At 45.8% G+C, this 27,128-nt stretch overlaps 1 protein-coding gene across 3 annotated transcripts in view; it reads right to left on the bottom strand.

The window, feature by feature from the left end:
- Positions 1-585: 585 nt before the first annotated feature.
- Positions 586-27,128, bottom strand: part of GNG12 (G protein subunit gamma 12) — a 123,510-nt gene continuing 96,967 nt past the window's right edge. For all 3 annotated transcript variants that reach the window (XM_060304413.2, XM_030865899.3, XM_030865898.3), the window contains 2 exons: positions 6,143-6,260; positions 586-3,712 (listed from right to left, as the gene is read on the bottom strand). In XM_060304413.2, coding sequence (XP_060160396.1) covers positions 3,587-3,712; positions 6,143-6,235 — 219 coding nt within the window. In that variant the 5' untranslated portion in view covers positions 6,236-6,260 and the 3' untranslated portion in view covers positions 586-3,586. The remainder of the gene's footprint in view (positions 3,713-6,142; positions 6,261-27,128) is intronic.

The raw sequence follows: 27,128 nt of genomic DNA, 5'->3' as shown, positions 1-27,128 counted from the left end.
CCATATAACAAAAAGGCCTTTCATAAGCTATTAAATGAGCACACACAATAGACAAACCAATTCTATATTTGAAGCAGCATATAGCACCAACATGTTGGCAGGACCAGTAGAGGGGTAATAGGCTGCTGGATGGAACAGGGGGAATCTCCGCCATCATCTACTTCAAGCCCCGTTTTACAGATGGTGAAATGGAGGCCCAGAGAGATGGAGTGCCTTGTTCAAAGTCACACAACACAGGGACACAGGATTGGCTAGACAACGAATGATCCAGGCCACCCAGCTCTAGGTAAGTGTTCTATTTTAACATACAGATAATTCTACTTGATTCAATGTATTTTTTTTCCTATTAACAGATCTACCATAAAAGGTCAATACAAGTCCTAACACACTCTGGTATTATGTTTATTGAGAAAGGACTGACATGTACTGTGATTTACTTCTTGGGACTATATAGCTATTAAAATTCGGAGTAATCACTCAGATGACACTCTCTTAGGTGCAAACTGACTGAGAAGAAGGAATCTGAAGGGAAAGTTTGGCACATCCTGCACTACCTAAACTAACTACCTTATGCCTCAAAATTACTAAATTGTTGGTATAATTTTTTTTTTCTGATAGTTGAAAGATTAGTAAAGCACAGAAGTAGTCCCAATAGGGAGAAAGCAAATCAGGTCTTTCCTTTAAAGGGTAAGCATGGCACTTTTCATTTTAATAATAAGGTAAAGAAATGTAAAAACCTGATTCTTATTTAGAAAAAAACCTATAGCTTGTGAACCACCTGGTATAGAAAGTGTTTCTCTAGTTAAAAAAAAGTGTTTCTGTAAAATACTTTGGAGTCATGAAATTCTGTCTAGCATATCTTGCCATGGTCCTGAGGCCTCAATTGGACAGATTTACGATGCGCTAATGAAGATATAAGCATGGAAGAAGAGATCACTGTTAACAGAAGCAGCATTACAGACAAAGTAGAGTGAACATATTTAAATAGCTTCATAGATATGAAGGCAAGGAGTTGCATGCACGTAAGTGATTAGGTGTGTCATTATAGTGGTAGTTGGAAAAAATAACACACACTGGGCATTTGTCTGTCATTATCAAAAACCAGTTGCTGCTGAATGAACTGTGGCTTTACAAGTAGAATAAAGCCTGATAAATAAAAGTGACTTCTGCATATCATATATATGTATACATATATTATATTTTTCTCACATAGATGTCTAGTTATAAGTAAATCAACATTTAGCTACAATTTTTCTCCCCCTCGGGTCCAGCATCAAAGGATTTGATATCACTTTTCTTAAACATACCCTATACCTGGTTAGGAAGTTACATGATTTTCATACTCGTAGCCTTTATGATATCTGGCCAGCAAAAATAAAAATGAAATCTCCTGGGACCTCAAGTCCATTCCTTACCACTACAGGCATGTTAACAAATATACAGCAAACCATATTTGTTTTCTGTTAGGTAAAAGAACATGTTTTAGTACTAAAGCATAAACTACGCTTGCTACCAAAAATGTGTACATAGCAGTATAATAAAAGTAATTTCACGAAAATATTTTGTAACAAGCTACATTATAAATATTTAAAGAAACATGGTAAAAATCAGAGTGAAAATAAGATTAGTGTTCTGAAACTATCAGTAGAAAAATATACTTATAAAAAAAGAATGTCTCATTAAGTGAAGCTGTAAATGTAAAGTTGTCTTATTAATGTACATTTCAAATATCACCTTTTGAAAGGAAAAACCGTTCTCTCTCCAACAGGTGCCTATAATTTACTTGGAAACTGGGCGTTTTGCAGAACTAAGCATAGATGACAAGAGGGTAACAGCGGTGGCGTGATTTCCACGTGGTCCTGGAAGAGTGAGGGCCGTTCACAATGCTGAATAGGCAGGTGACTTGGAGAAATACGGAATATATTTGAGCAGTTTGGAAACAGTACTGCATTTGTTCACCCACAATCAGCATAATGCTCAAAGCTCAGACATTAGATTTTAAAAGGGGCTTGCGCTACAGGGCAGGACTACAGAACTAGGGAAAACCATTGTAAATAATTCCTTCTTGGGGAGGGATCCTTTCTGAGAATATTTTAAATCGTTCATTAGTAGTTGTTTTTAATGAACTGAAGCTGAATTAAAATATCAAAGGTCTAATGTATGGTTTGGGCCCATAAATAAGCATTTTAAAAGACCCTCTCTTGCTCTTTGATAAAGTTAACATACCCTCTGGCCACAGGAGATGCCTTCTTTTGGCATCGCCACTGGAAATTCTAAGGATGTGTGGCAGGACCATCATGCCCAGAGGAAAATCAAGGAGCCCAACACCCAGCTGCTGGAACCCTGGGCCCAGGTAGCGAACCACTGGATCCTAGCCTCTCTCAGATGGTGTGAAGACAAGCTAGGGATGACGATGACGCTGCAGGTATTTGAAAAGAGCTTAAGTAAGTAAGTGTCTGATACCTTTACGTTCTTTCTGTATGTATGTTTCTTCCCCATCATGATCTGCCCACTTGGGGCTGGGAGGTGAACATTACCTCTGAGGACATGCTCTGGTGGCAGAGGAAAGATAGAGGGGAGGCAGAGAAAGTGAGCTAAATCACAAAGTTGGGCCAAGGAGAGCAGCTGTTTTTCACGCATTCCTGCTCTTCTCTTGGCCCGGCTCAAGGCTGCTCTGTCTCGCTCCCATCGTTAGAGTGGAAATTTCAGAGGTGTCTACCCCTGCTCCAGAGAACGTGAGCCCTGGGGCACAGCTGCCCAGGGTACTCCCCAAGGGCCTCCTCCCCTTTTCTAGACGCAGGATCACTGAAGCCCGAAAGCCCTTGGTGAATTAATAGTCATATCATAAAAGGGCTTTTAGTTCAGTTTTTAAATTTTAATTGGCACAGTTTACTGTAGCCTAAGAGGTCAGCACGATTTCAAGAGGAGAGAGATGCCTTCATTACTCAATGACAATGAATGCAGTCTTCAGGGTGTTCTTTACTTTTTGTACAATAACTATGAGAAAAGAATTTAATTCTACCCACACACAGCTCAAGATAAAGGTATAACTTCTTCTGGAGTTGAACTGATGGTCTGGAGAGAGAGACATTTTAATAGGGAAATAAGCTTTGAGATGTGTATATACAAACACACATATATATATACACAAAACACTCCTCACCCACCTATACTGTACAGATTGGCATAACCCTACTAAGAATATACTATGAGAGAAAGGCTTTAGGACAAGTTATTCTTGGCATTTTAATCGAGACGAGTCCTTAGGTAATTTAGGTCTTAACTGGATCATTCACATATTTGTTTTTTTAAAAGGCCAGACCAACTTTCCTTCAGCAGTAACCCAATATGACACCAGAGTTAACGAATGGAAAACAAGATTGTTATTCTCTATTAATTCATTAAAGGGCATTTTAGAGAGAGGACAACTTGGAAAACAAAGACTTCAGAGTCCATGATTCCAAGTCACTTAAGAGCATTTTAGTTATTAGCAGTGGTTACCAAATAAGCCGAAGGTAAATCTTTTCAAGGAGCTGCTCATCGTTTGCTTTGTTGAGAAGAGGGGAGGAACCACTTCACTACTCCTCTATAAGATGATGCAGGTCTTTTTATCCTTGAAAGGGTTTTCTGAAGTTGGTATCCCCATCAGCAGAGGGTCATTCCTCGCATGTTCCTCGCAGTAGGACATGAGGTCCGCCGATGCCTTTGAAACCTGGTGCGCAGACAGACCAAAGCAAACAAAGAAAATATTTACAGGGTACAACTAGAGATGATCATACTAAGTGACGTAAGTCAGACAGACACATACCGTATGACATCACTTATATGTGGAATCTAAAACATGGCACAAATGAACCTATCTACAAAACGAACAGACTCGTAGACATAGAGAACAGACTGGTGGTTGTCAAGGGGGAGGGGGGGAGGGAGAGGGATGGAGTGCGAGTTTGGGGTTGGTAGAAGTAAACTACTATATAGGTTGGATAAACAACAAGGTCCTACTGTATAGCACAGGGGACTATATTCAGTATCCTGTGATAAACCATAATGGAAAAGAATATATAAAAAAAGAATGTCTATATGTGTATAACTGAGTCACTTCGCTGTAGAGCAGAGATTGGCACAAAACTGTAAATCAACTATGCTTCAATAAAAAAAATTTTTTTTAAATATTTACAAACTTGAAAGGTATTTGAATGCTAACCCACTGGGTGGAAGACTATTGGAGAACAGGATAACCAAAGTATCACTCCCAGATTATCTGTTACTTAAAGAGGGAAAAGGTACTTCTAAATGGAGAAATCTGGCAGATAAGGCCTTCCTTAACCAAGTGATCAAACTGACATCAGATGTCTCTTGGAGTGAGTGCAGAAGACTTGCCACCAGCCAGCTAGTATTTCTGCCCAAACTTTTAGCCTGAATTTGATCGTCAGCAAACAATCCCATCTAAAGTGAAGGCCATTCTGAAAAGTGAGTGGCCTGGAATCTTCGAAACTGGACTATGTGTTAGATACTATGAGCAGCTGATCTGAATGTAATCCCTGTACTGTGGTTACGCAGAAGAATGCCCTTATACTTAGGAGACAGATGGTGAAGTATTAGGGGTGATGCGTCACGATGTTTGCAAATAACTTGCAACAAATTTAAAGAAAAAATTGTCAGTTTTGTGAATGTGTGTGTGTGTGTGTGTGTAGAGACAGAGAAAACAAGTGGGGTAAAACGCTAATAATTGGTGAACCTTGGTAAACAGTATATGGGTGTTTGTTACAACTCTTCCACAGGTTTGAAATTTCTCAAAATAAAAAGCTGGGGTGGGGAGGGGAACAAGAAAAGTGTCTGTGATTCAAAGGAAGGCTGTATCTTAGTTTCTATCCAATAACAAATCGATGAGAATGCAGAACAGAGTTAAAGAACCGAATTATGGGCTCGGAGCCAAAACCCAGAATAGAGCCAAATTCTAGTAGAGCTTCAAGATTTACTGGTAAAGACTGGACTTTGGGGAATAAAAAGAGGGACAAAGCCAGCACGGGAAGATGCAGTACCTTACTTCGGCATGAGTTAAAAATGGAAATACCACACCCTGTTCAGAAGTCTGAGTGGGAGACCCGTTAGAATAATCAGATAAGTGTCCTCAGGCCACGGGCACAAGCAGCCTCCTGTTTTTTTTTTTTTGGCGGTACGTGGGCCTCTCACTGTTGTGGCCTCTCCCGTGGCGGAGCACAGGCTCCAGACGTGCAGGCTCAACGGTCATAGCTCATGGGCCCAGCTGCTCCGCGGCACGTGGGATCTTCCCGGACCGGGGCACGAACCCGTGTTCCCTGCATCGGCAGGCGGACTCTCAACCACTGCGCCACCAGGGAAGCCCTGTAGGCAAATTCTTAACCACTGCGCCACCAGGGAAGCTTTTTTGTTTTTTTTTTGTTTTGTTTGTTTTTTTTTCAGCCTCCTGTTTTGAAGACAGGTGACTATCTCTAGGCCCAGAGGAATTTATCAGGTGACTGCTTCAGTATCTAGGAGACGGCCATTACTCACAACATTCCAAGGCACTCACCGCCTAGCCCTCTCTGAGGGTCTGGGGGGAAAAGACGTCAAAGTCAGGTGACCCAACAAATGCCTTCTGGTTTCCTCCAGATCTCAACTAAGGCTGGCGATACTTACCCTGGGTTGCAGACTGTGGTTGTCCAAGTCTGCACACACTGAAAAACCCACCTTCTCCTAAAAAGGACACCTGGGTGTTGACTTATGCAAGGCCACCTTGGCTGCACTGATAACTCTAGAACACTTCATACATTCCAGAGGGATGAGGAGGGTGTTTATAAAGTCCACCTGGAAGCCCTGTCCCGAGGGAGAACACGGTGACAGAGGGGGCTCGACCATGTGCGCTCAGGGAAGGCAGGTCCTCAGGAAATCCTGTCACGGGCTTTAGGTTTTCTGTCCACACAGAGAGCCTCACACAGACACTTCGTATCGCCAGTGCTACGTTGAAATGAAAGTTAAGATTCGGAGGCTCTCAGCTGGCTCAGGGAACAGCCTGGCACCTGGCCCAATTACATGGCATCCACCTTCTCAGAAATGTGGCCCGGCCTTGGGAGGGCAGAGGGAGCCGGTCAGAAAACACGTCTGACCCACTCAAGGCTCTTACCTTTATTCTTTCGATGGAGGCTTCCATTCTCAACTGCTGCACAGTCCTTCTTGCCTGGGCGATGTTGTTGGTGCTGGCTGTCTTGGTCGACATCTTCAGTTACGGTTTCACCTGAAATCTGAAGAGAACTTTCTTGTCAAAGGTGAAGAACAGTCATCTTTAAGTTGCTTAGACCTTCATAATGCTTTGAGGGGAAAAGGATGCATTCCCGGTCACCACAGCCTCTTGGAGGCTGCTGCCACAAAGCCCCTCCGCAATGGGAGTGGCGGCCTCAGTTTCTAAGCTTGTAATCCTTTTGAGCACCTTCATGAATCTTTCGTCTGCAGAAACCCAGTACTAGTAGTTTAATCCATGCGCCCCATATACAGCATAAAGTAGCGTTTTCTAAGGGGAAACAAACACACACACACATCTGTGGTAGTTACCAGGCCTCCGGCCAACGCGGGCCGTGCTCCACGTGCAGGTTAACATTACTGCCCTGTACATTAATAGAAGGTTTGATTTCATTTCGTTTTGGCTCTCTTACCCAACTATTACACTGATACAAATCCTGGCAACAGAAAAGGGCAGAAGAGAGTGCTTCTGGAGAACTCTGCACAAAGGGTGCATTTTTAGGTGCTATCAAGATTTGCAGTCGTTTGGAGAAAGTTAGGCAGATAAGGAAGCCTTTATTCAGGAAAAAGTGGGAACCTTTCAGCTGAAAGACTCTCAATGACAGATCCACAGCAAAAGTCACACAGGCTACAGCCTCAAGCCTGAAATATTTAATGGAATTACATCAGCACCTCCCCCCCTGCCCCACCCCGTTGACCTCTCTGGCTTCATCCTGGTGGCCAGGGCACTGGCTAATCCCACACCCCCATCACATGTTCGTGGGCCTGCCCTCTGCCTCTCTCTCCCGGTGAAAACAAAGGAAATATCCCGGACCTTGAGCTTCGACCGGTCTAGTTGCCCAATGGCATAGTCCAAGGGGAAGGCGGGCTGGGGAAAAGCACTGCCTGGTGCCCCTGCCATATGTGGCTAAGTTCTCTCTCGGCACGGTGGCGGAAGACATCGCAGAGCTGGCAGCCCCGGCAGTTTTATGAGTCAGAGCAGGTGGACAGTAGGTGTGCCTCGCCGGCGCCAGGCAAGGACTCAGCAACGTCTGAGGGCACCGTGGCACCAGCAGCAAACGCAGGCTGACTCAACCTTCTGGAGGGGCCGCGGGTGCACAAGGCATATCTGCCATAAAGGCTTACGTTAGACAAGGCTGCCGAAAACAGCCACCCACAGCGCCTGCGGTGTGCACGGAGTTCTACTGCACTCAGAATGCTGAGTTCAAGGACTCGGGTAGGGCTTGTACCTTCTAAGTCAGAGGCAGCTTTGGATCAAATGCCCAAATAAAACTGTGCTTTTAACTGCGTGCGGAACTTTGAAGTCCAGCCTAATCAGCAAGCTTCATGTTCCTGGTTTGGACCCTACCTCTTCCAGTTACTGAACCTCTATGAGCCCATGTTTTCTCATTTGTCATACAGGGATACTACTGTTTTTGAGGATTCAATTCACTGGTGCACATGCAGTGTTTTGCATAGGACCAAGGCACTCCATACACAGCAGCTGCTATTGAATTTATCCTTGGGGGTCACACCCAGCACAATGAATGGGAATCCTCTGTGTACCTACCTGCCTCCACCTGGTCAATGGGCCTCCAGGCATCTTGACCGACGGGTCTGGGTGGGCTGTGGGCATGGGCCCCAGGCAATTCTGCTGCACTCTGGTGTCAGGGCAGAATAGAATGGCTGGAAACAGCCCTCTGAGGATTCCCCTAGCATAAGGGAGCCCAAGCCCTGCAGGAAACTGGGAGGAGCCGTAGTGTGTGGCAGGGCATGCTGGCCTTGCCTTGGGCGACCCGGTTACAACACACTTCCAGACAAGCTGCCTCCTCCTCAGATTCCACACTCATCCTGCCCCACCCAAAGGAGAGGCTGAGGGTCTCCTCCCGGTGACTTTGCACACACCCAGCGGTCTGGCCCAGCCCTTCTGCGCTCCCAGCAAGCACCTGTTAACAGAGCCTTTGAAATGGGTCTAAGGCAGCAGGCAGCCTTTCTGCGAACAGTTTGAAGTGCCCTGATTCACAGCGCGCTGGTCCTCGTTTTGTTCCCTGTAGCATGTTAAACTGGGCTCCCCTGCCAGCTGGCGCCGGTTCTGAGGATTGGCCCCCAGCCTTCAGAATGCGAACGTGACACCCTTTCTGAGTGGCCTGTGGTTTCCAGGCTGCACCCTTAGGACTTTCTAAATGTTCCCTTTGCAGGAAAATAATGCCAAGCAGTCTCTTCTTCTCAACCTCTAGGGCATAAAGTTTCCAAGGCCTGAGCAAGTTTTCCTGTAACTGCAGAACATTTCACACACGTATCAGGACTGGGTCAGCCATGGCTCCTCCCACCCACACAGCTGTAAGGAAATAGACCACAATTTGGCTTTAGTTATAAAATGCTTGGGTAGGTCCTCCTAAAATTGGTGAGAAACTTTGCATCTGGTACACGGACGACTTACTTCCTGACTGTATTATAGTCACGATTATAAACAGCCAGCAGTTCACAGTTCATGCTTGCCAGCTTGGGGCTCTTACAGCTTTCCCCACTTCTGACATCTGTGTTCTGACCTGCTCCTTCACAGAGAGCCCCCTCCCTATCCCTCAGATAGCTTCCCGCTCCCTTCTGCTGGGGATCCCTCTAGAAAAAGTTGTACACTGGGCCACTGGTAAAGAACGTAATTTCTTGGGCTTCCCTGGTGGCGCAGTGGTTGAGAATCTGCCTGCCGATGCAGGGGACACGGGTTCGAGCCCTGGTCTGGGAAGATCCCACATGCCGCAGAGCAACTGGGCCCGTGAGCCACAACTACTGAGCCTGTGCGTCTGGAGCCTGTGCTCCCCAACCAGAGAAATCGCGATAGTGAGAGGCCCACGCACCGCGATGAAGAGTGGCCCCCACTTGCCACAACTGGAGAAGGCCCTCGTGCAGAAACGAAGACCCAACACAGCAAAAATAAATAAATAAATAAATTAAAAAAAAACAACTTATGATAACACGCGTCCAATGGAGAAGTCAAATCAAAATCATGTCGTTTTAACTTAAGGAACCTCTTCAAGGAACTCGGTGGGCTGAGCTGCCTCACGTGTACGAAAGCAGGGTCATGGCTGCTTGACGTCTGAGCGGTGGATGGTGTTTACAGGAGCAGGAGGTCTTGCTGAGGACGTCCTCCCCACTTGCAGCTGCTCTGCATTGCCTCAACAGCTGGGCTGGGGCAGAACCAGACCGAGAGGCTGGGACACAAACATCTCTGAGCCTCTCTGCACCCTCAGAGGGTGTCTTTGGTCTTCCCTCAATGCACGGATGTCTGGCTGTTTGTTTGTGCTACTACTTGGATAAAAAACTTGCGTTATTCTTACTCCAAAAATAGCTTCCAAGACAAACAGCGCCCAATGTATAGAACCTTAGAGCACACACATACTTTCATCTGCATTCGTCTGTGAAGCCTCACTCTCAGCCTGAAAGGTAAATTACTTTTTCATCCTTGTTTTATAGATGAGGCAACCAAAATTAGAAAAACTTGCTCCAAGTTAATCCAGCTCAGAGCCTTGAACTAGCTTTTAAGCCTCTCCACCCCAGAAGCCACACTTCCTATTGTATCAAGGAAAGGATGCAATTCCAATTAATTTGATTTGCAAACACTCTGGACATCACTGAACAGTCTACGATGTGGTTCTCATCAAGGGCGACCTTGACACTCCATGACGTGGGGTTGTGGCCTTGCTGATGGCTTCACGTTTGTGCAACACCCCTTCCGGTGCAGAAGGCATCTGCTTGTCTGTCTAGTGCCCTGGAAGACAGGTCTCCCCTCTCATATCCATAAGCTAAGTGAGAATGTGCTCGCTGTGGCTATTAGGCAAGGACTGAGGTCAACTTCTGGAGTCCCTGGATAACCCACCCAGAAGGGCCCAGGCCTGTGCCTGCCTGTGCAGACACCCAGGTTTGATAAAACTCTGGCTATTGCGTCCGCAGCCTTGTTTCCACTTTTACATGTGGCTGAGAGATTTGAATAAACATAAGTAGTATTTAGCTATTCAAATACTTTGCATTGGTTTTAATGCTATTATTCATCTGAATTCTCAGCTTCCTAGAAATTCCTAGGAACAAGATGTCACTTTAGGGAAATGTGGGCATTTTAATCTTTGTCTAGTGGGGCCTGAAGCAGGGAGAGGAGGGTGGGGATGGAAAGTGTGTCACAGAGCACACTCTGCGGGGAAGGCACCAGGAAGCCCCAGGATCTGAATCACAAGTCATCATGGCCTGGCCAGTAACTGAATCACTGGAGTGACGCCAACTTTCTGAGCAAACACACCCCTTGTGGCTGTAATGAAAGAGCAGACTGCAAAAAAAAAAAAAAAAAAAAAAAAGCCAGCAGGCTACCACTTACCCTCTGATCCTGCCTTCAACCATCAATGTCCTACCCCAGCTCTCTGCCAAAGGGGACAGCAGTCTGTCTCACAGGCTTGTTGGAAAGACAAACCGGAGCGCCTGGCACTGGTGCACCCGGTACACACAGACATGTAACCAGTGCTGGGCCCCCAGGCTGGTTAATACTGAAAACCACGTGTTTAGTGGGAAACAAGGGAAAAATTCAGACAGTAAAAGAAGAGTTTCAAGGTAATGTGATCAGGTAGCAACATCTACTGATAGGGTCTTGGCAGGAGTTCAGGGAGTGGACAGTCAGGCCCCTAAGAACCGGTTTTCTATTCTCATGAACACTTCTTATTTTCTATCAGAGCCTGCAGGCTGAATGCAGACTGCAGATGTGTTTGGCTGGGTCCCACAGAGGGTTAACTAAATTGTGTGTGTGTGTATGGATGGAGGGAGGGAGGGAGGGAGGGAGAGAGGGAGAGAGGGGGAGGGGGGGAGAGAGAGAGAGAGAGAGAGAGAGAGAGAGAATGTGTGTGTGTTTTAATTGTCAACACTTGAAAAATGAAGAGATTTCACCTTAAAAAGAAAAATTTCTGGAAAAATCAGAAAATCTTACACAAGTGGGCTGGATCTGAGCAGAGGCACACCTGCCAGGCCCTCTGTTTGAACTTGTGGCACAGCCTTTACACTGTGCCTCGGATATTTAGTTCCTGGGACATGCTCAAGGATTAGGCCAGGGGACTTGGACTCATCCCTGCCCCTGCCCCTTCTTACCTTTGGTGCCCTGGGCGGGACCTGTAGCCTATCTAAGCCTCAACTTCCTCATGGGAGAAATGGGGATAATACTACTTTTCTATCTCAAAGGACTGTTAAGGCATCAGATAAAATAAGCATGTGAGTGTAGTAAACACAGAGGACACGCCTGCTGAGAGCTTGGTAGCTGCATCTGCTGATCACAGCCCGTGGGAAGCCCTCTGAGCACCCGCAGGCCCTGACGTGTTCCCCCCTCCTGGAGTGGGAAAGTAAACTACCTCTCCCAGTGTTATCAGCTGAGTTGTATCCCCCAGAATTCACAAGGTGTAGTCCTCACCCCCACCCCAAACAAAGCTCGCAGGCAATGAGGTCAAGGGTAGTTGAACCTGTGACTGGCTGGCTGCATGTCCTGCCCTGCTCCTGTCCAGTTCCGAGAACACAGAGCGCAAGGAACAAGTTGCTGGCCTAGGGGGGATGGAAAATAAGACGGACAGATGAGAGAGGGCTGCATAGAATGGTGGAAGACGTGCTTTGCGGTGGGGAAGAGACAGCGAAGTGACAGTGATGTTCCTTTCTAAGAGAAGTATGTGTGGGCTCAGAATCAGCAGTGAAAAAGAAAGAGAACAATTCTCTCTCAAAACCTCAACAGAGCACTTCCTCTAAAGGCAGATGCTTTTAAACTTGCTAATAACCCTTTGAAGTCTTTGTCTGGTATCTTTGATTAGTAGATTTTACCTGACATCCAGGGCACATGTCACTGAATAATGATGATGGTGATGAAGATGTTATTGCTATCGTTATGATGATAAAATTCAAAAAACCACCACCGCTTACTGAGTACTTAGTATGTGCCAGGTAAGTAAATTCCAAGAATCATTTCATTTAATCTTCTTAGAGATGAATTCTTTTATCATTTCTGCTTTATAGATGAAGCACAGAGAGGTTAAAAGATCTTGCCGAAGATCACGCTGATTTACGTAGCAGAGCTGGGACTCAGGGCCACCTGACTCTCAAGGTCATCCTCTCCATCGCCACTCTCTACTGCAGGCCTCTGAACATCAAAGACACAAGGAAGGAATCGGGAGAAAGCAAGGCCAAGCGTCAGCCAGAAGCACTGGACAAAGAAGACAAGGCCTCCCTTTAGGGCCTGTTGCTCCTTCAGATAGGTGGTTTCCATAGCAATGACGGTAGAAGTGGGGAGTTCAATGGCCTTGAGAGAAGATCTAAGCGAAGGAGAGCTGGTTGCTCTTATTTAAAAGAAGGACTGCCCCAGATTCCAGGTAGGACTACTGCTAAAGATGCAGGATGGTCCCATCATCCTCCTGTGCCCTAGCGAAGCTGGCAGGGAGCCACGAGAATGAGGCAATCCTGGGTAATAAAACCAGAGGAGAGAGCTGCATAGCCTGGGCAGCTGGTTCCTAACTTAACTGTGTATCTAGAATACCTGGGGCATTTGTTAAAGAAAATCTGATTCATTATATCTGATGCAGAGCCCAAGAATCTGTATTTACAAGCTTTCTAAAGGATTCCGATACAGGTCCTCCTGAGAAATACCAGTGATGATTATTAGAGTCTCTGCCTCTTGGTTCGACCCATGTTTATTTCTGCCTGGGTCTTAGAACAGGTCAGTTTAAAAGAATGCTTACCTATGCTTACCTATGCTTACCTATGCTTCCTACCTATGCTTAACTTTTCAAAGCTCTGGACAAGTCCTGGAAAATTCTAACTCCTTCTAATGACCTTAACCTACAGGATTAACCCTCCTTCAGTCTGAAACAGTTCTTAGCATTTAACATCCTTCGTAACTCAAGTCTAAATTTGTTTTCCTTAACAGCTACTTCCTTTTGGAAAGTGTCTCCTCCCTGGCTTCCGAGACGCCAGACCATCATGTTCTTGCCTGTCTAACGCTCTTCCTTTCTACAGCTCTTGTTCCTTCTTCTGAGTTTGGTTTTCTCAAGGGCCCAGTCCTGGAGGGCTGGTGTAGCAGAGCGAACAAGAGCCTTTAGAGTCAGATAAATTCGAATCCTGGCTCATCACGGACTACCCCACGTTGTTTCACTTCTCTGACCTTCAGTTCCCTCATCTGTAAAATGGGAAGGGATAATAATAGTACCTACCTAACAGGGTTGTACCAGGAGGATATGAGAGAGAACATACGTAAATTACTCAGCACCTGCCTGACCTGCAGTGGCCTCAGTGACGGCAGATGCCTTACCCATTAAGGACTTTAGCTAAGACCAACACATTTCTTGTGCACACAGCCCTGACTCTTTACCTTAATTCCAGTGTCTAAATAAAAAAGCCTATTTCAATTTACACTCGAATGCTGCACAGCTGCTTCAAACACAACACACCTAAAACCCGATGCAACACAGCCGCCTGCCCCCAATCTTTCTCATGTCCCTTTCTCAATGAGTGACACCACCGTTGTCCTGGTCACGAGGCATCCTTTTGCATTAGCCCTCCTTCCAATTCCTAAAACCAAGCTTTGTCCAACAGAAATGTGAGCCACGTATGTGAGGTTAAATTTTCTAGTAGCCACATGAAAAAAAATTAAAAAGTGAAATTGATATATTTTATTTAGCCCAATGTGACCAAAATTAAAACGTAAATCAATGTTAAGAAATCGAGATATTTTATTCTAAATCTTTGAAGCTCAGCGTGCATTTTGCACTTACGGCACATCTCGATGTGGATGAGCCACATTTCAAGTGCTCAGCAGTCACAGCGGCCTTTACTGAACAGCGTAACCTTAGACTCTGGCACTTTCTAAATTCTTTTGATTCCGACACTGACAAACCCCACATTGAAATTTCTCCCCATTTTCCGGTCTTGGCTCCCAGCACCTCAAGTGAGGGCTATTGCAACAGCCTCATAACCACTTACGTCCCTTATTTTCCTCCAGTCTAATCTATCCTGACCAGCATATGCTCAGATAAAGTACCATTTTCAGTTTATTTCTCTCTGGCTCAAAAAAGTTCCAGGGATCCGCCAGGAACTCCAGAAAAAGTCCAAAGGGCTCAGTTTTGCAGTCAAGATCCTCCCTAGTATTTTGGCCCCATAATAAAAATCCTAATCATAAAAGCAGCTTATTGCTACACAGAGCTTACACCAGACACCAGCCTATACGCCAATCACTGTCAATACGTTATCCTACTGCATCCTCACAATCACCCTGTGAGAAATTCTATGTATTTTCACCCCCATTTTATAAATGAAGAAACTGAGGCACAGAGGGGTTAAATATGTACCTAGCGTCAAACAGCTAGCAAGCTGCTTGGCTGGGATTTGAGCCCAGGCAGTCTGACTCCAGGGGCCCAGCTGGAACCTCACCTGCTGTATACTGCTGTAGCCTCAGGGGGCTGTCACCCCATCCTCTGGCTTTGTGGGCTGCGTTTTCAAGTCCCATCTGCAAATCTCCACCCAAGTTCTCCGCCTGCTTCTCCTGGCCAATTTAAATTCTCTCTTCTTTTAGGCTAGTTCACATTTTTAACTCTTCCAGGAAGGGCTCCCTAACTATCAATACTTTTGCTTATAGTGACTAATTCCCCTTACGAATTCTTGCTATATGCTTGAAGCTCAGGGGTTTCAAGGACCCCTAAGGGATGGCCCATGCATGAGATGGAGAGGCAGGGGGAGATGTGAAGGAAGCCCCTAAAACTGCATGCAAAATTCGGTTGTGCGCCTATGTTTATTTTTTCTGAAGTGAGGATTTATAGCTATCATCAAGCTCTCAAAAAGGGTCTGCAACACCATTTATTTATTTCAGTGCTTAACTGTATGTTATTTAATGCTTATTGTTATGTAACTGACGTTGTGTGTGAAAATCGTCTTCCCACTAAACTGTGGGAAGTTTAGCTCAATAATAATAGTATAGCAAGTACAGTTATTCATTACTTACTATGTGCCAGCTACTATGTCAAGTACTCTCTAAAGAGAATACTTCACTTAATACTGCCTGCAACTGTAAGAGGTCACATTTATTATACCTATTGGGACTGAAGCTCAGGAAGGTTAAATCATTTGCCAAGATCAGACAGCTAGAAAGTGGTAGAAACAGGATTTGAACCCAGAACTCTCCTACTTCAAAGCCACGCCCTTAACCAGGCAGGTGCGTTATCCATGCCATCTTCTCTCTCGTAGTGACTAATGCAGAGAATGGGGCCTCAATAAATACCTGGGTTAGGTTAAGACACTCAATATAGCAACCAATACAACACATCAGCCAGCGTGAACCTATTACCCTGAGGTGTTATTGTGTACAGTGTTTGTCTTCTTAGAAACAGGATACAGCTTGCTGCTCCTTCCCCCATGTACCCTGCAGAAGACTGCCTGTTCCAAGCCAAAGGTTACCCTTCACAGCTGGAGTCCCTGGGACTCCAATGCACCTGATCAGGGCCAGTTTCTGGGACTGTGAACATTCACCTCCAGCGTGGGCTGGCCACTTGCGTGGTGCCCAGGTTCTGAGGGCAATGCTGCTCTGCACCCCCATACTGTGCCCCAAACAGGTTCACAGCCAGTGGAGGCGGGCCGAGGGAGCAGCTCTCTGACGTGCACTGCAGAGGTGCAGGGTCCAGCTCCCCCCACCGTGTATGCCGAGCTAGGGTCCAGCCATGCAGAGGCACGTGTTTACCATCAAGACTGCGAGTGACTTTTACAAACAAGTTTTACTCTCTACCTAGCATAGTGAGACTGGCTGAGAAATGATTTGCTCATATCTGCGTGGCTGGCTGAGGACAGCTGCATGTCCCATTTGTTTATTCATGAATGAATAAATAAATGAATGGATGAATCCCACAACTATTTAATACTGAAGACAAAGGCTGACACTAACAGAGTGCTTTTCCTGTGCCAGGCACTGTGTTCAGGGCTTTATGTAAAGTTATCTTACTTACTCTTTACAGCACCTCTGAAAAAGAAATTACTATTATTTCATTAACTAGTTTTGAAAAGAATATATGTGCATAGTCAAAATTTTAAACAGTCGAAAGGCGTAGGCAACAAAAACTAGCTGTCCTTCTAGTCTAGACTTCCCAAGGTAATCACTGTTACCAGTTTCTCGTGTTTCCTTCTGAAGACATCACACGCATACACAAACGTGATTACCCACATACCTGTTCCAAAAAATACAGATGGGAGCATCTCATGCATTGCTCTGTACCCTGTTTTTTTATTTTAACTATATATTTGGGGGTTATGGTGAAGGTGGTGTTATTAGCCCATCTTCCAGATGAGGAAACTGAAGCTCTCCAGGGCTGAAATCAACCCTGGTGTTCCTAGCCATCACTGCACACATCACATCTGTCTGCAGGTTCTACAGGAGAAGCTTGCTGGGGCTGGAGAGAGGAAGTGGGAATGATCAGAGAAGCGGAAGACTGAATTCCTGCCTTCAAAGGGCTTACTGCTTTGGGGAGCAAACGATGCTATATGACGTGAGGAAGCCCCCTCCTCCCCATCAGCCTTCCTGAGGGATCTGCCTTGCACCCCCTCTACCTCCCCTAGCGGAGCAGGGCTGGATGCTGTCTGCAATGAGATCCCTTACCCGGGCTGTTGTCCCCAACACAGCCATTCCACCCTCATTCCTGGTGGGCTGACAAAGCAGCAGAACAGAGATATTTAGGATTCTGGTCCTAAAGGCCTAGCATCTCCCTGACTTTGAGCAGAGGACGTGCTTTCTAATCCTGCTAAGCAGAGAGGAGCTCACCTACATGCCCAGAGCGAATTAAGACAAACAACCGAACACCTAACGGGAGAGCTGAAAGTGAGGCAACAGGTAAACGCCGTTACATCCATTTTCGATTAAGAAGCAACTAAGTAGTCATTCTCCTGCTTTGAACAGCACAGCTGCTTGAAGGCGTAGGAGTGGTGGGGGGGGGGTTTGAGAGAGAGAAAGGCTGAGAAGGACTGAGACGTGTGTGTGCAGCACACTGATATTTACAGTCACCAGCTGGGCTGGGCATGGCCGACAAACAATGAATGTGGGCTGTTACACTGGTGATTAAGGGGCTTGTGACTCCAACAAGATGGACTAAGCCCTGAATATGAATAAGGAATATCAGTGGGCCCATAAGGCAGGCCAAGCGCAAGCATTAGGAGCTTAGAGAAGACAGAGTCAGTGAGGGCTTGAGCAAGCACACATGCACGAAGGATACAGTTCTTAAATGGATCAGTCCCTTAAGGATACGAACTGGATAGGTGGTGGCAAAGGATTGGGGAGAATTTAGAACGGTTATTGAGGGGAGCAGTAGAGAGTGGATGAAAGCTGATTCTGTTATGTGAAAATGGGAGCCACTGAAGGTTTCTGACCAGAATGACAGGCATAGGAAGTGTTATCAGAAAAACAACCCAAAAACCTCTTGTAGGATGGAATAGAAGTGGAAGACAGAGAGAGACAAGTAGAGTATTTCCATGGAAGGTCTAGAGGGCAGGCAATACGGTATAGGTCATTTTTTTTTTTTTTTTTTTTTTTTTTTTGCGGTACGCAGGCCTCTCACTGTTGTGGCCTCTCCCGTTGCGGAGCACAGGCTCCGGACGCGCAGGCTCAGCGGCCATGGCTCACGGGCCCAGCCGCTCCGTGGCATGTGGGATCTTCTGGGACCGGGGCACGAACCCGTGTCCCCTGCATCGGCAGGCGGACTCTCAAACACTGCGCCACCAGGGAAGCCTGGTATAGGTCATATTTACGATCAGATGGAACTGGGTTCAAATCTGGGCTGTGCCACTTCGTGTGTATGTGGAATGAGCCACTTAGCCTCACTGAACCCCGAGGTGCTCTATCTGTAAAATGGGGTAACAAGAGTGCCTACCTCATAGGACTGTAATGATTTAATGGGATCATATAGAAAAGAGCCTGGCACACGGAAACCACTCAATGTTATCTATCAGCATCATTACTGCCATTAGGAGTTAGAGCATAAGGTTTCAAATATATGGAGGCAATTGGAATGTAAAGAAAAAGCTGGATGCAAGAGATAGGAAATGTAAGAATGAACAAGACTTCTTTCTTTGGGCTGGATGGGGATCAACAGCCCGGAAATGGTGGCTGAGCGCTAGACTTTGGAGGGAGAGCATGAAGAAAAGAGCAGGGCGCACCCTTGGGCCTTCCCCGTGTGTCGGGGGACAACGGCAGCTTCAAAGGAGCAGAGAAGGAGCAGGGCGACACCGTCACAAAAGCTAGGGGAAGAGAGGCAGGAAGGGCACGTTACTGCTGTGTAAATATGTTTAGTCAGTTAGTTATAAATATGTTTAGTTAAAATATATCCAAATAACACACTGGAATAGTCCACAATGTAGCTATAGATAGGTGGTGAGAATTTTAGGGAATTTTCAGTGTTTTTATGCACTCCTGCAGTGGGTACGTTTTTATTTTTTTGCTCTTAATAGCTAATACTTGTACAGCACTTACACTTGCCAAGCATTGTTCTAAGAGCTTTACAGATATTAACTTACTTCATCCTCAAAACAACACTATGAGGTTGTTACTATTGTTTTTCCCAGTTTAGGATTAAAGGAACTGAGGGAGGCAGACGCTTAGAACACAGCCAAGGTCAGAGCAAAGGTAAATGCAGGAGCCAGCGCTGCGATCCCGGCAGCCTGGCTCCAGAGTCTGTACTCTCAACCACAAGTGATGCTTTTATGATTAAAAAAAAAAAAAAATCCCAGTAATTGTTATTCACAAAACCAGGAGGAGGGGCAGTTATTAGTCACTTTACAGGGATAAAGGAAGGAGAGAGCAAGCATAGCTCATGGAACTTGGTGATGGGGGGGCCCCTGAGTGAGTGGTTTCCACCGTGTGAAGGGAAGGGAGGTCGAAGGATAAGGGACCAAGAGAGAAGCACTGATTCAGGAATGGTGAGCGCAGGGGAATATGAGAGGAACGTGGCTGAAAGCCTTCTAATAGGCGAGGAAAAAAGGGAAACCAACTACTGACGCACCAACAACATGGGCAAATCCCTTAGACATCATGCTGAGCGAAGGACGCCAGTCACAGAAGAGTGCATACTAATTCCATTTTCTTACGGTTCAAGGCAAAACTAATCTATGGTGCCAAACGAGAAGGGTAGTGAGAGTGGGTGAAGAGGTAGATGAAGCAAGACTGGCTATGAAATTTGTTGCTAATTGTTGAAGCTCGGTGGCAGGTACACGGAGTGCATCCTGCTTTTGTGTATGTTTGAAAATTTCAAGGATAAAAAGTTGAGTAAAATTCTATGACCCTAAACACTTCATAACCTATAACATGATAATGACCAACACCATAAGATGAGCTCTGTCATGAAAGAGTGGAAGATACGTTAATTATTATCTACTGTTTCCTCTTCCAGGTTACCGTCTAGCAAGTATGTCCACAGTACAGAGGAAGTAATTTACTTGCCTTTTTAGGAGGCACAGACGGGATTAAAACAGCCATGATCTGGGCCCTCTGCCCACTGTACGTGGCACTCAGGCCCTGAATCACAGGTGCCAAAGTTTAACTTGCCAGGAAGCTTCGCACCCTCCTTGCATTCACTGACCAAAAAACAAACAAAAAAAGGCCCAACTCTGGTCCCATAACTCGTACATGCTACCGACTACATAACAGGATACTTAATTTTTCTTTCTTTCTTCATCTCACCTTCTCCCATGAAATGATAGCCAGGGAATATGCCCAACCTCCTTTCCAACATGTCTGGACTTGATAACTGCATTGGGGAAAAGCAGTGTCTATCGAATTCCTGGAATGACCAGCAAGATGAACTTTCCATGCTGGCCCTCACAAGTAAAGTACCTGTTTGTTTTGAGACTCATGGAACCTAAAAGTTCATATATTTTCAAAGGGAAAGAACTGAAGATACAAGGGGTTCCCAAGGAAGCTTCCTGTAGTTCTAACTCATTCTCTATGTAAAAGGATTAGAGCTCTCCCTTCCAAAGCAAATTTGTTGATTTCCTCCTTTTCCAAAAAAAAAAAAAAAATAAGTTACTTGAGGGAAAACATGGACTAGGAAACCAAGGCAAGTCATTTAAGGTCCAAACCTCATCAGCAACATCAATGCAATTTAAATAATTTGGCACCCAAAAGGCACACTTCTACTGCAGCTCACTGAGTTCTGTAAAATTTCAGAATATCTCTTAACAGGGGATATAAAATTCCTCAGAAAAATGAATTAATTCAAATCCATTAAAATTTTTCTTTCAATGAGATATAGAACTTTTGAGAAAGAGGGCTGAATCAAGCCAAAGATCGATCATGACAGAATGACACTCAAGACCACTGGAAAGAGGACATCAATTTAAATACACAGCATGTTACTACCAACAGCTTGCTTGTTAAGGTTTGTTCTCTTAAACACAAGAATTTCACAAAACGAGAACATCAAATGGAATGCAGTGGGGAAGGATGCTGCCTGTAAGCCCAGATAAAGCATTTCTATGGCCACTCTCAGCCCCAGATTTTCCAGGCCAGAACTATTTCAAATATTCTGCTTCTCTTGGTGTTCTAGTAACTTACCAGACCACACGTCCCAAGGGCTGGCTTTACGACTACAGTCATCATACTTCTCACAAATATTTTGCATCTACTTCACCCACCAGAGTCCTTCTTTAAGTCTAATTCTCTCTCTGATGGCTGGCCCTTGAGGCCAGCCACCCCATATTACACAGTTCTCTACTTCTTCCATACACAATACACACAAGATAAACACATACTGATTTGGTTTGTTACGAGACACATGGATAGCCCTGGCAGGAAGCAATGGCTTCGCGATTTTTCCTTTTCCTAATTCAGCAAACAGAAGGTGCAATATATTCCTGGGGCTGGACACACGGCAGGAACTCAATGCTTTCTCCAATGAAATTATGACACAGGGATCTGTCGCAGTATTTTAGATGAGCGATGATAAGGGCCTGAACCCAATGTATAAAACTCAGAATTTCTGAAACAAATGCGGATCATGTCACATTACAAAAGGATTCCTTCAGGTAATACTTTCCCAGATGTGTTACCTCCGGATGAAGAGGTCAAGTCAGAGAAACTCACTGTATTAGCTCTGTTTCTGATTATATATCAATCAGGAACCGTAACAAAAATCTCTGAAGTATAACATTTTACACAACTCCTTCTTATGTCTTAAGCACAGTTTTACTTGAGTTTCCAAAGTGAACACTAGGGCATATACTTTCCTCATTCCTGTACTTATGAAAGGAGGGTGACATAGATGTTGGTTTTAGGCTACCTGCTACCCTTGGTTTCAGAAGCAGCTCCTTATCTGGCCTCTGGCCTCGGTGGCACTTTTCCCCTTATATTAAGGACGAATATAGGAAAGTACAGTTGTGATGCTGCAAGCTGTGGAAAGAAAGAACTACCCCCAGATGCCTCCATTGCTTAAGTCTGCTTCTGCAGGTCAGGTGCTTACCGTGGAGGGAAGGGGGCTGCTTCCCAAGGGTAATTCATCTTATGAGTGGCACTGGGAGTAACATACACCTTCCAGCAAATGCTAATACCAATATGACAACATTAGTGCCTATTATTTATTCAGGCATTTAACTGTAAAGTTAAACTTTTCTAACACTTAATGAGTCCAGGGACTAAATTCCTGGGAGAGATCATAAGAAATCAGCACTTAGTTGTCTGTGACCAAATGCGAGTTTCAGAAGGTTGAAGCAGATTCTATCAAAAGTTTGTCCTTGGGGTATTTTCAGAAGCACATGAGATTCTTCGGAACAATTTTATGTATAATATAAGCCAAAATAAATGACGTGTTTATATTACATGTAGAAATTATGAGACTGATTTTAGTCGATTGAAAAAATAAACATATTCAAGTCTTATAAGCAGCCATGACCTGTCAGTGTCAACATTGATAAATGAACTGACCCAGTGCTCACATGATCACAGGATGCTTGTGCCTTCATTTATAAATGAAAACCATCCCCAGCTAAATTCTGGGGAAACATACCTATGTGTCACATACAGATGCTGCCATATGTTTGTACGTCACTTCTGCCTCGACCCAATGTCGAAATCTGGTATTCTATTTCTAATGGGGTAAGCCTGGTATCCCAATAATGCCCCCGATTTATGAAGTGCTTTCTCATATACCATCTATATCAGACAGCTTCAACTAAATACTTAATTTCATTTTAATTTCTACTTATGGACTTGTTGAACTTCTTGAATTTAGCATGCATATGTATATGGTCAACAGGTAAGATACTTTTGCAGATAACCGGAAAAGTATCAGAATCCTTTGCCCTACAAGACTCTTATTTCTTAGTAGCCTATCAGGTGCTTCCCTTCTTAATATTTAGTGTAACATTCACTTTTAGTAATTCCATATACTTTTTTTTTTTTTTTTTTTTTGTGGTACGCGGGCCTCTCACTGTTGTGGCCTCTCCCGTTCCGACGCGCAGGCTCAGCGGCCATGGCTCACGGGCCCAGCCGCTCCGCGGCATGTGGGATCTTCCCGGACCGGGGCACGAACCCGCGTCCCCTGCATCGGCAGGCGGACTCTCAACCACTGCGCCACCAGGGAAGCCCCCGTATACTTCTTAAATTTTTCCTCTCTGAGACACAACCCGTTTAATGACATTTTCTTAGATGCAGATTATACCTGCACTTAAGAGGTAGCGTGGAGTGAAACACAGAAACCACAAAGTGACTAGACGTTGGACTCCTAACAGGGTTGCTTTCAGAATCACCTGGGCAGTTCTGTCAGTGCGCCCAGGTCTGAAGTTCACCCCCAAACCTCCAGAATCAGAACATCAGGGTAAGTCCTGGGAAAAGTACATTCTGAAAAAGTTCCGGGTGATCTGGATGTACATTTGGATAAAAGAGCCGCAGGGACTAGAATACATCAGGGCTGCTCAGCACAACACCTGGGACTCCCTGACTCCTCATGTGCCGAACTGGTGGCCAGTCATTTGTCCTCTCTGGGTCTCAGCTTCCTCATCCTTAGCAAAGGACAACAATGTACACGCTCTGCACCTCTTCTTTGCTTCTCTCTGAGTGGTCCTCTCTTTCCTGCTCTTTAGAATTCCTCAGATCATTGGTTTAAGCACTTAATATTTATATATTGTCATAATGATCACGGCAGGAACAAAGTCACTAAAGTAAACCGTGTAGGGACACGAACAGGTGAATCTAGTGCCCTGAAAGAATTACGCACATGGGAGGGGGGTGTGTGGTCAGCACAGAGCTGCTTCTGAATCCCCAGAAGACTTTATAAGTGGGGATCAGCCCAAATAGGGGAGGGATGGGCAGGGGAGCTTTCCTTACCAAGTGGGTTCTGAAGCAAGCAAGCATATGGGGGAGAAAATACTGTTCATGGATGTTTTAAAATAAAGCCATGCTCACAAATACAGTAAGCTTTTTTAGCCAGAATGTTCTGGGAAGGGCTATCAGAGTGAATTGAAATTTCTCGGCGAGTTACCATGTGCAAGGGCACGCTGTTGCCAGTTTTCAGAGATAACAGCACAGGACGCACATAACCCTGAACATTACTGATGGTTAAGAAGGCACTTCCGTGAAATGTCATGATTCCAGATAAAGCTGAAGAACTCTTGGAACAAGTCCAGTTTTTGACACTGACACTGCTGGACTGTCCCACCCTCCTGACTCTGCCCTCGGTCTCTGAGCCCCGATCCTCCCCTGGGCGCGTCTGCATGCCTCCGACTGTCCCGCTCTGTCTCCCGGGCTGACATCTTTCCCTCTCCGAGTCCTCCAAGCTCAGCTGTCCTTGAAGACTTGGCCTGCGTGCTTATTTTTCCTCTCTCTGTCCTCCCTCCTTCCATCTCCCTCCAAGGGCTTGCAGAGGATTCTTTTTTTTTTTTAATTCATTCATTCATTAATTTATTTTTGGCTGCGTTGGGTCTTCGTTGCTGCTCGCAAGCTTTCTCTAGTTGTGGCGAGTGGGGGCTACTTTTCCTTGCGGTGGCTTCTCTTGTTGCAGAGCATGGGCTCTACACATGCGGGCTAGTTGTAGCTCACGGGCTCTAGAGCGTGGGCTCAGTAGTTGTGGCACATGGGCTTAGCTGCTCGGAAGCATGTGGGATCCTCCTGGACCAGGGCTTGAACCCGGGTCCCCTGCATTGGCAGGCAGATTCTTAACCGCTGAGCCACCAGGGAAGCCCCTTACAGAGGATTCTTACACCTGTGTCTGGTCCCGGAGCTGTCTGCGGGACCCTCTCATCCACATAGCCTGCCTGTTCCTTAAACTTGTCAGAAGTCAGGCTCCCCCTCTTCTTCTCCCCGGGGGCCCTTCTCTGGACTTGGCTTCTCAAACTCTCTGCTAAGAAAGCAACCTTTATTACAGTAACTTAGATTCAAAACATTAGTTCTGTTTCTGAGACCACCCCCTTGCTCCCTGACATCCAAAGAGGTGACCAGTCCTACAGGTTCTATTTTCCTATCCACACCTTCCTCTCTGGTGCCCCTGCCATCAACCTCTTATTAAGGCCCTCCCTCGATATGTGTTTGGAGATGACTACAACCGCCTCACTTTTCTTGGTTTCCCTGAGCTCTCCCCCAACAGCTGTCAACTTGTCAGACTGCTGGCCATGGACCAGTAATCCTAGATAATGGCAAAAGCTAATGAAACAGATACGAGTGCGCCTGCTCTGCTGGAGGGTGGCTGTGAACGAGGAGCTCAGAGCACTACCACAAACTCAGCCTCCCTTCTCTCTGCCCAGTGGCAGCCCCTAAGGCGACTCTGCAGATTCCCAGGGCTCTCTGAAACCACTGCTCAGAGACATCAAAGATACCACAGCCAAATAAATCTTCCTAAAATTCAACTCTAATCTTATGATGCCCCTCAAAAATCATCAACTGGATGGGGGTAGGGAACACAAAATATGGCAATAGTCACTTGGGCAGAACATTTACATATTGCCATTCTAGTCCTATATCGGCCAAAAGACATGCATTAGAATGTTCGTAGCAGCCCCCAGATGGAAACTGCCTCAACGACCCAAGCAGGAGAATAATATCTCACTCGATGGAATATTCCATAGCAAATGACAAGCTCCAAATACATGCAACCGTATGGATGAAAGCCCCGAATCCTAGCCACTGGACCGCCAGGGAACTGTATAACAATATGGATGAATCTCACACATATGATGTTGAGTGAAAGGAGCCAGACACAAAGAGTCAAAAGAAGTACCTACCATACGAGGCCATTAAGCACAAAAACAGGTGAAACTAATCTATGCTGTTGGCTGTCAGGCCAGTGGTTACTCCTGAAGGGGAAGGTGGCAAAGGGGACACAAAGGGACTTTTCCAAGTGCTGGCTACATGTGTGTGTTTAGCTTGTGAAAAAAATCATTATGCATACGATCTGGGTCAGCAGCTGAGAGATATAACACTTGAAAAGAAAGTAAGAAACAAAAAACATCAACTGTTCCCGATTAACTGTTGAAGTGAACGCAACTTTCACTATGGCCCAGAAACCCTTCACAATATGGCTGTAATCTACATTTCCAGTCGTCAACTATGTTTTTGCTTTGGGATTCTTTCCCCCGAAAAGGTCCAGGTACCCTCTATGAAATGCTGTGGGTATGTACATTTTCTGGGGAGAGGGTCCAGAGCATTAATCGAAGGGGACCCACAACCCAAAAGAGGTAGGAGAAAATAACCTGACTTGTAGCTCCTCAAATGGCCCCTGGAATTGAACTCTGACTTGCCCTTCCCAGGCCCCCCGTTGAGATGCCACCCCCTGCTTCCAGGTCCTGTCAGGTTGCCTCTATCACCACGTCTCTGTTTATCCTCCAACCTAAAGCTCCCCCCACCTCCATCCCACAGCTGTTTGTCAGGAGGCTGCTCTGATGCTTTGGTAGGCACTGAGCATGTACAAATAAACCCTCAGGGAGCTTTCCATCCAGCAGAGGGAAAACTGGTGCGTCCACAAACAACTTGAAGCAGAAAAGCTGCATCAGGAGAGACAGAGAGGTCAGTACAAGGAGAGTTCAGAAGAGGGAGTGACTCCTTCTGGCTGGGGGAAATCTGGGCAGGCTTTATGGGAGAGGCGGCACCACACTGCAGGCTATGGAGCTGGGAGGGTAGGGCATTCCAAGTGGAGGGGCAAAGGCTATGAAAGCCCTGGTGCTGTGCAGGGAAAGGCAGGTAGCGGTTAGGTTCGGCAGAGCAGAGACACCATGAAGAAGAGCTGGAAGGGGTGTGGAATAGAGTCAAAAGGTTGGCTGCCAGGCTCAGGAGTTTGGATTTTATGCTGGAGGCAACTGAGAGCCACTGAAAAATTTTAAGCAGGGGCTGATATGAACAGAGATGTGCCTCCTTGGTAGGTCAGATGGATGGAGATGGTCTGTTTCTCCTTTGAGGGTCTAGAACACATTGTCCTGCCTCTGGCACTTAACTGCCTCTTGTCTTGTAATGCGGTTATCTGTGTGCTTATCTTCTGGTGCTCCTCACCCCACTGGACTTCAGCTAACGAAAGACAGATATGGTTTCAGTGCTAGTGTACTGTCATACGCACGTGGCACTCAATAAATATTTACTTAATAGGGCTTCCCTGGTGGCGCAGTGGTTGAGAGTCTGCCTGCCACTGCAGGTGACACGGGTTCGTGCCCTCGTCCGGAAAGATCCCACGTGCCATGGAGCGGCTGGGCCCGTGAGCCATGGCCACTGAGCCTGCGCGTCCGGAGCCTGCGCTCCGCAACGGGAGAGGCCACAGCGAGAGGCCCGCATACCGCCAAAAAAAAAAAAAAAGAAAAGAAAATTTACTTAATAAATGAATATGCAACGTCTCCTTAAAATGGGTTTTGAGTGAGTGAGGAAAGAGAGTGGGAAGGTGGGACAGAAAAAA

This window comes from Globicephala melas, chromosome 1 (assembly GCF_963455315.2).
Source record: "Globicephala melas chromosome 1, mGloMel1.2, whole genome shotgun sequence".
NCBI lineage: Eukaryota > Metazoa > Chordata > Mammalia > Artiodactyla > Delphinidae > Globicephala > Globicephala melas.
Note: the sequence above shows the minus strand (reverse complement) of the source record. Positions and strands in the feature narration are given on the sequence as shown.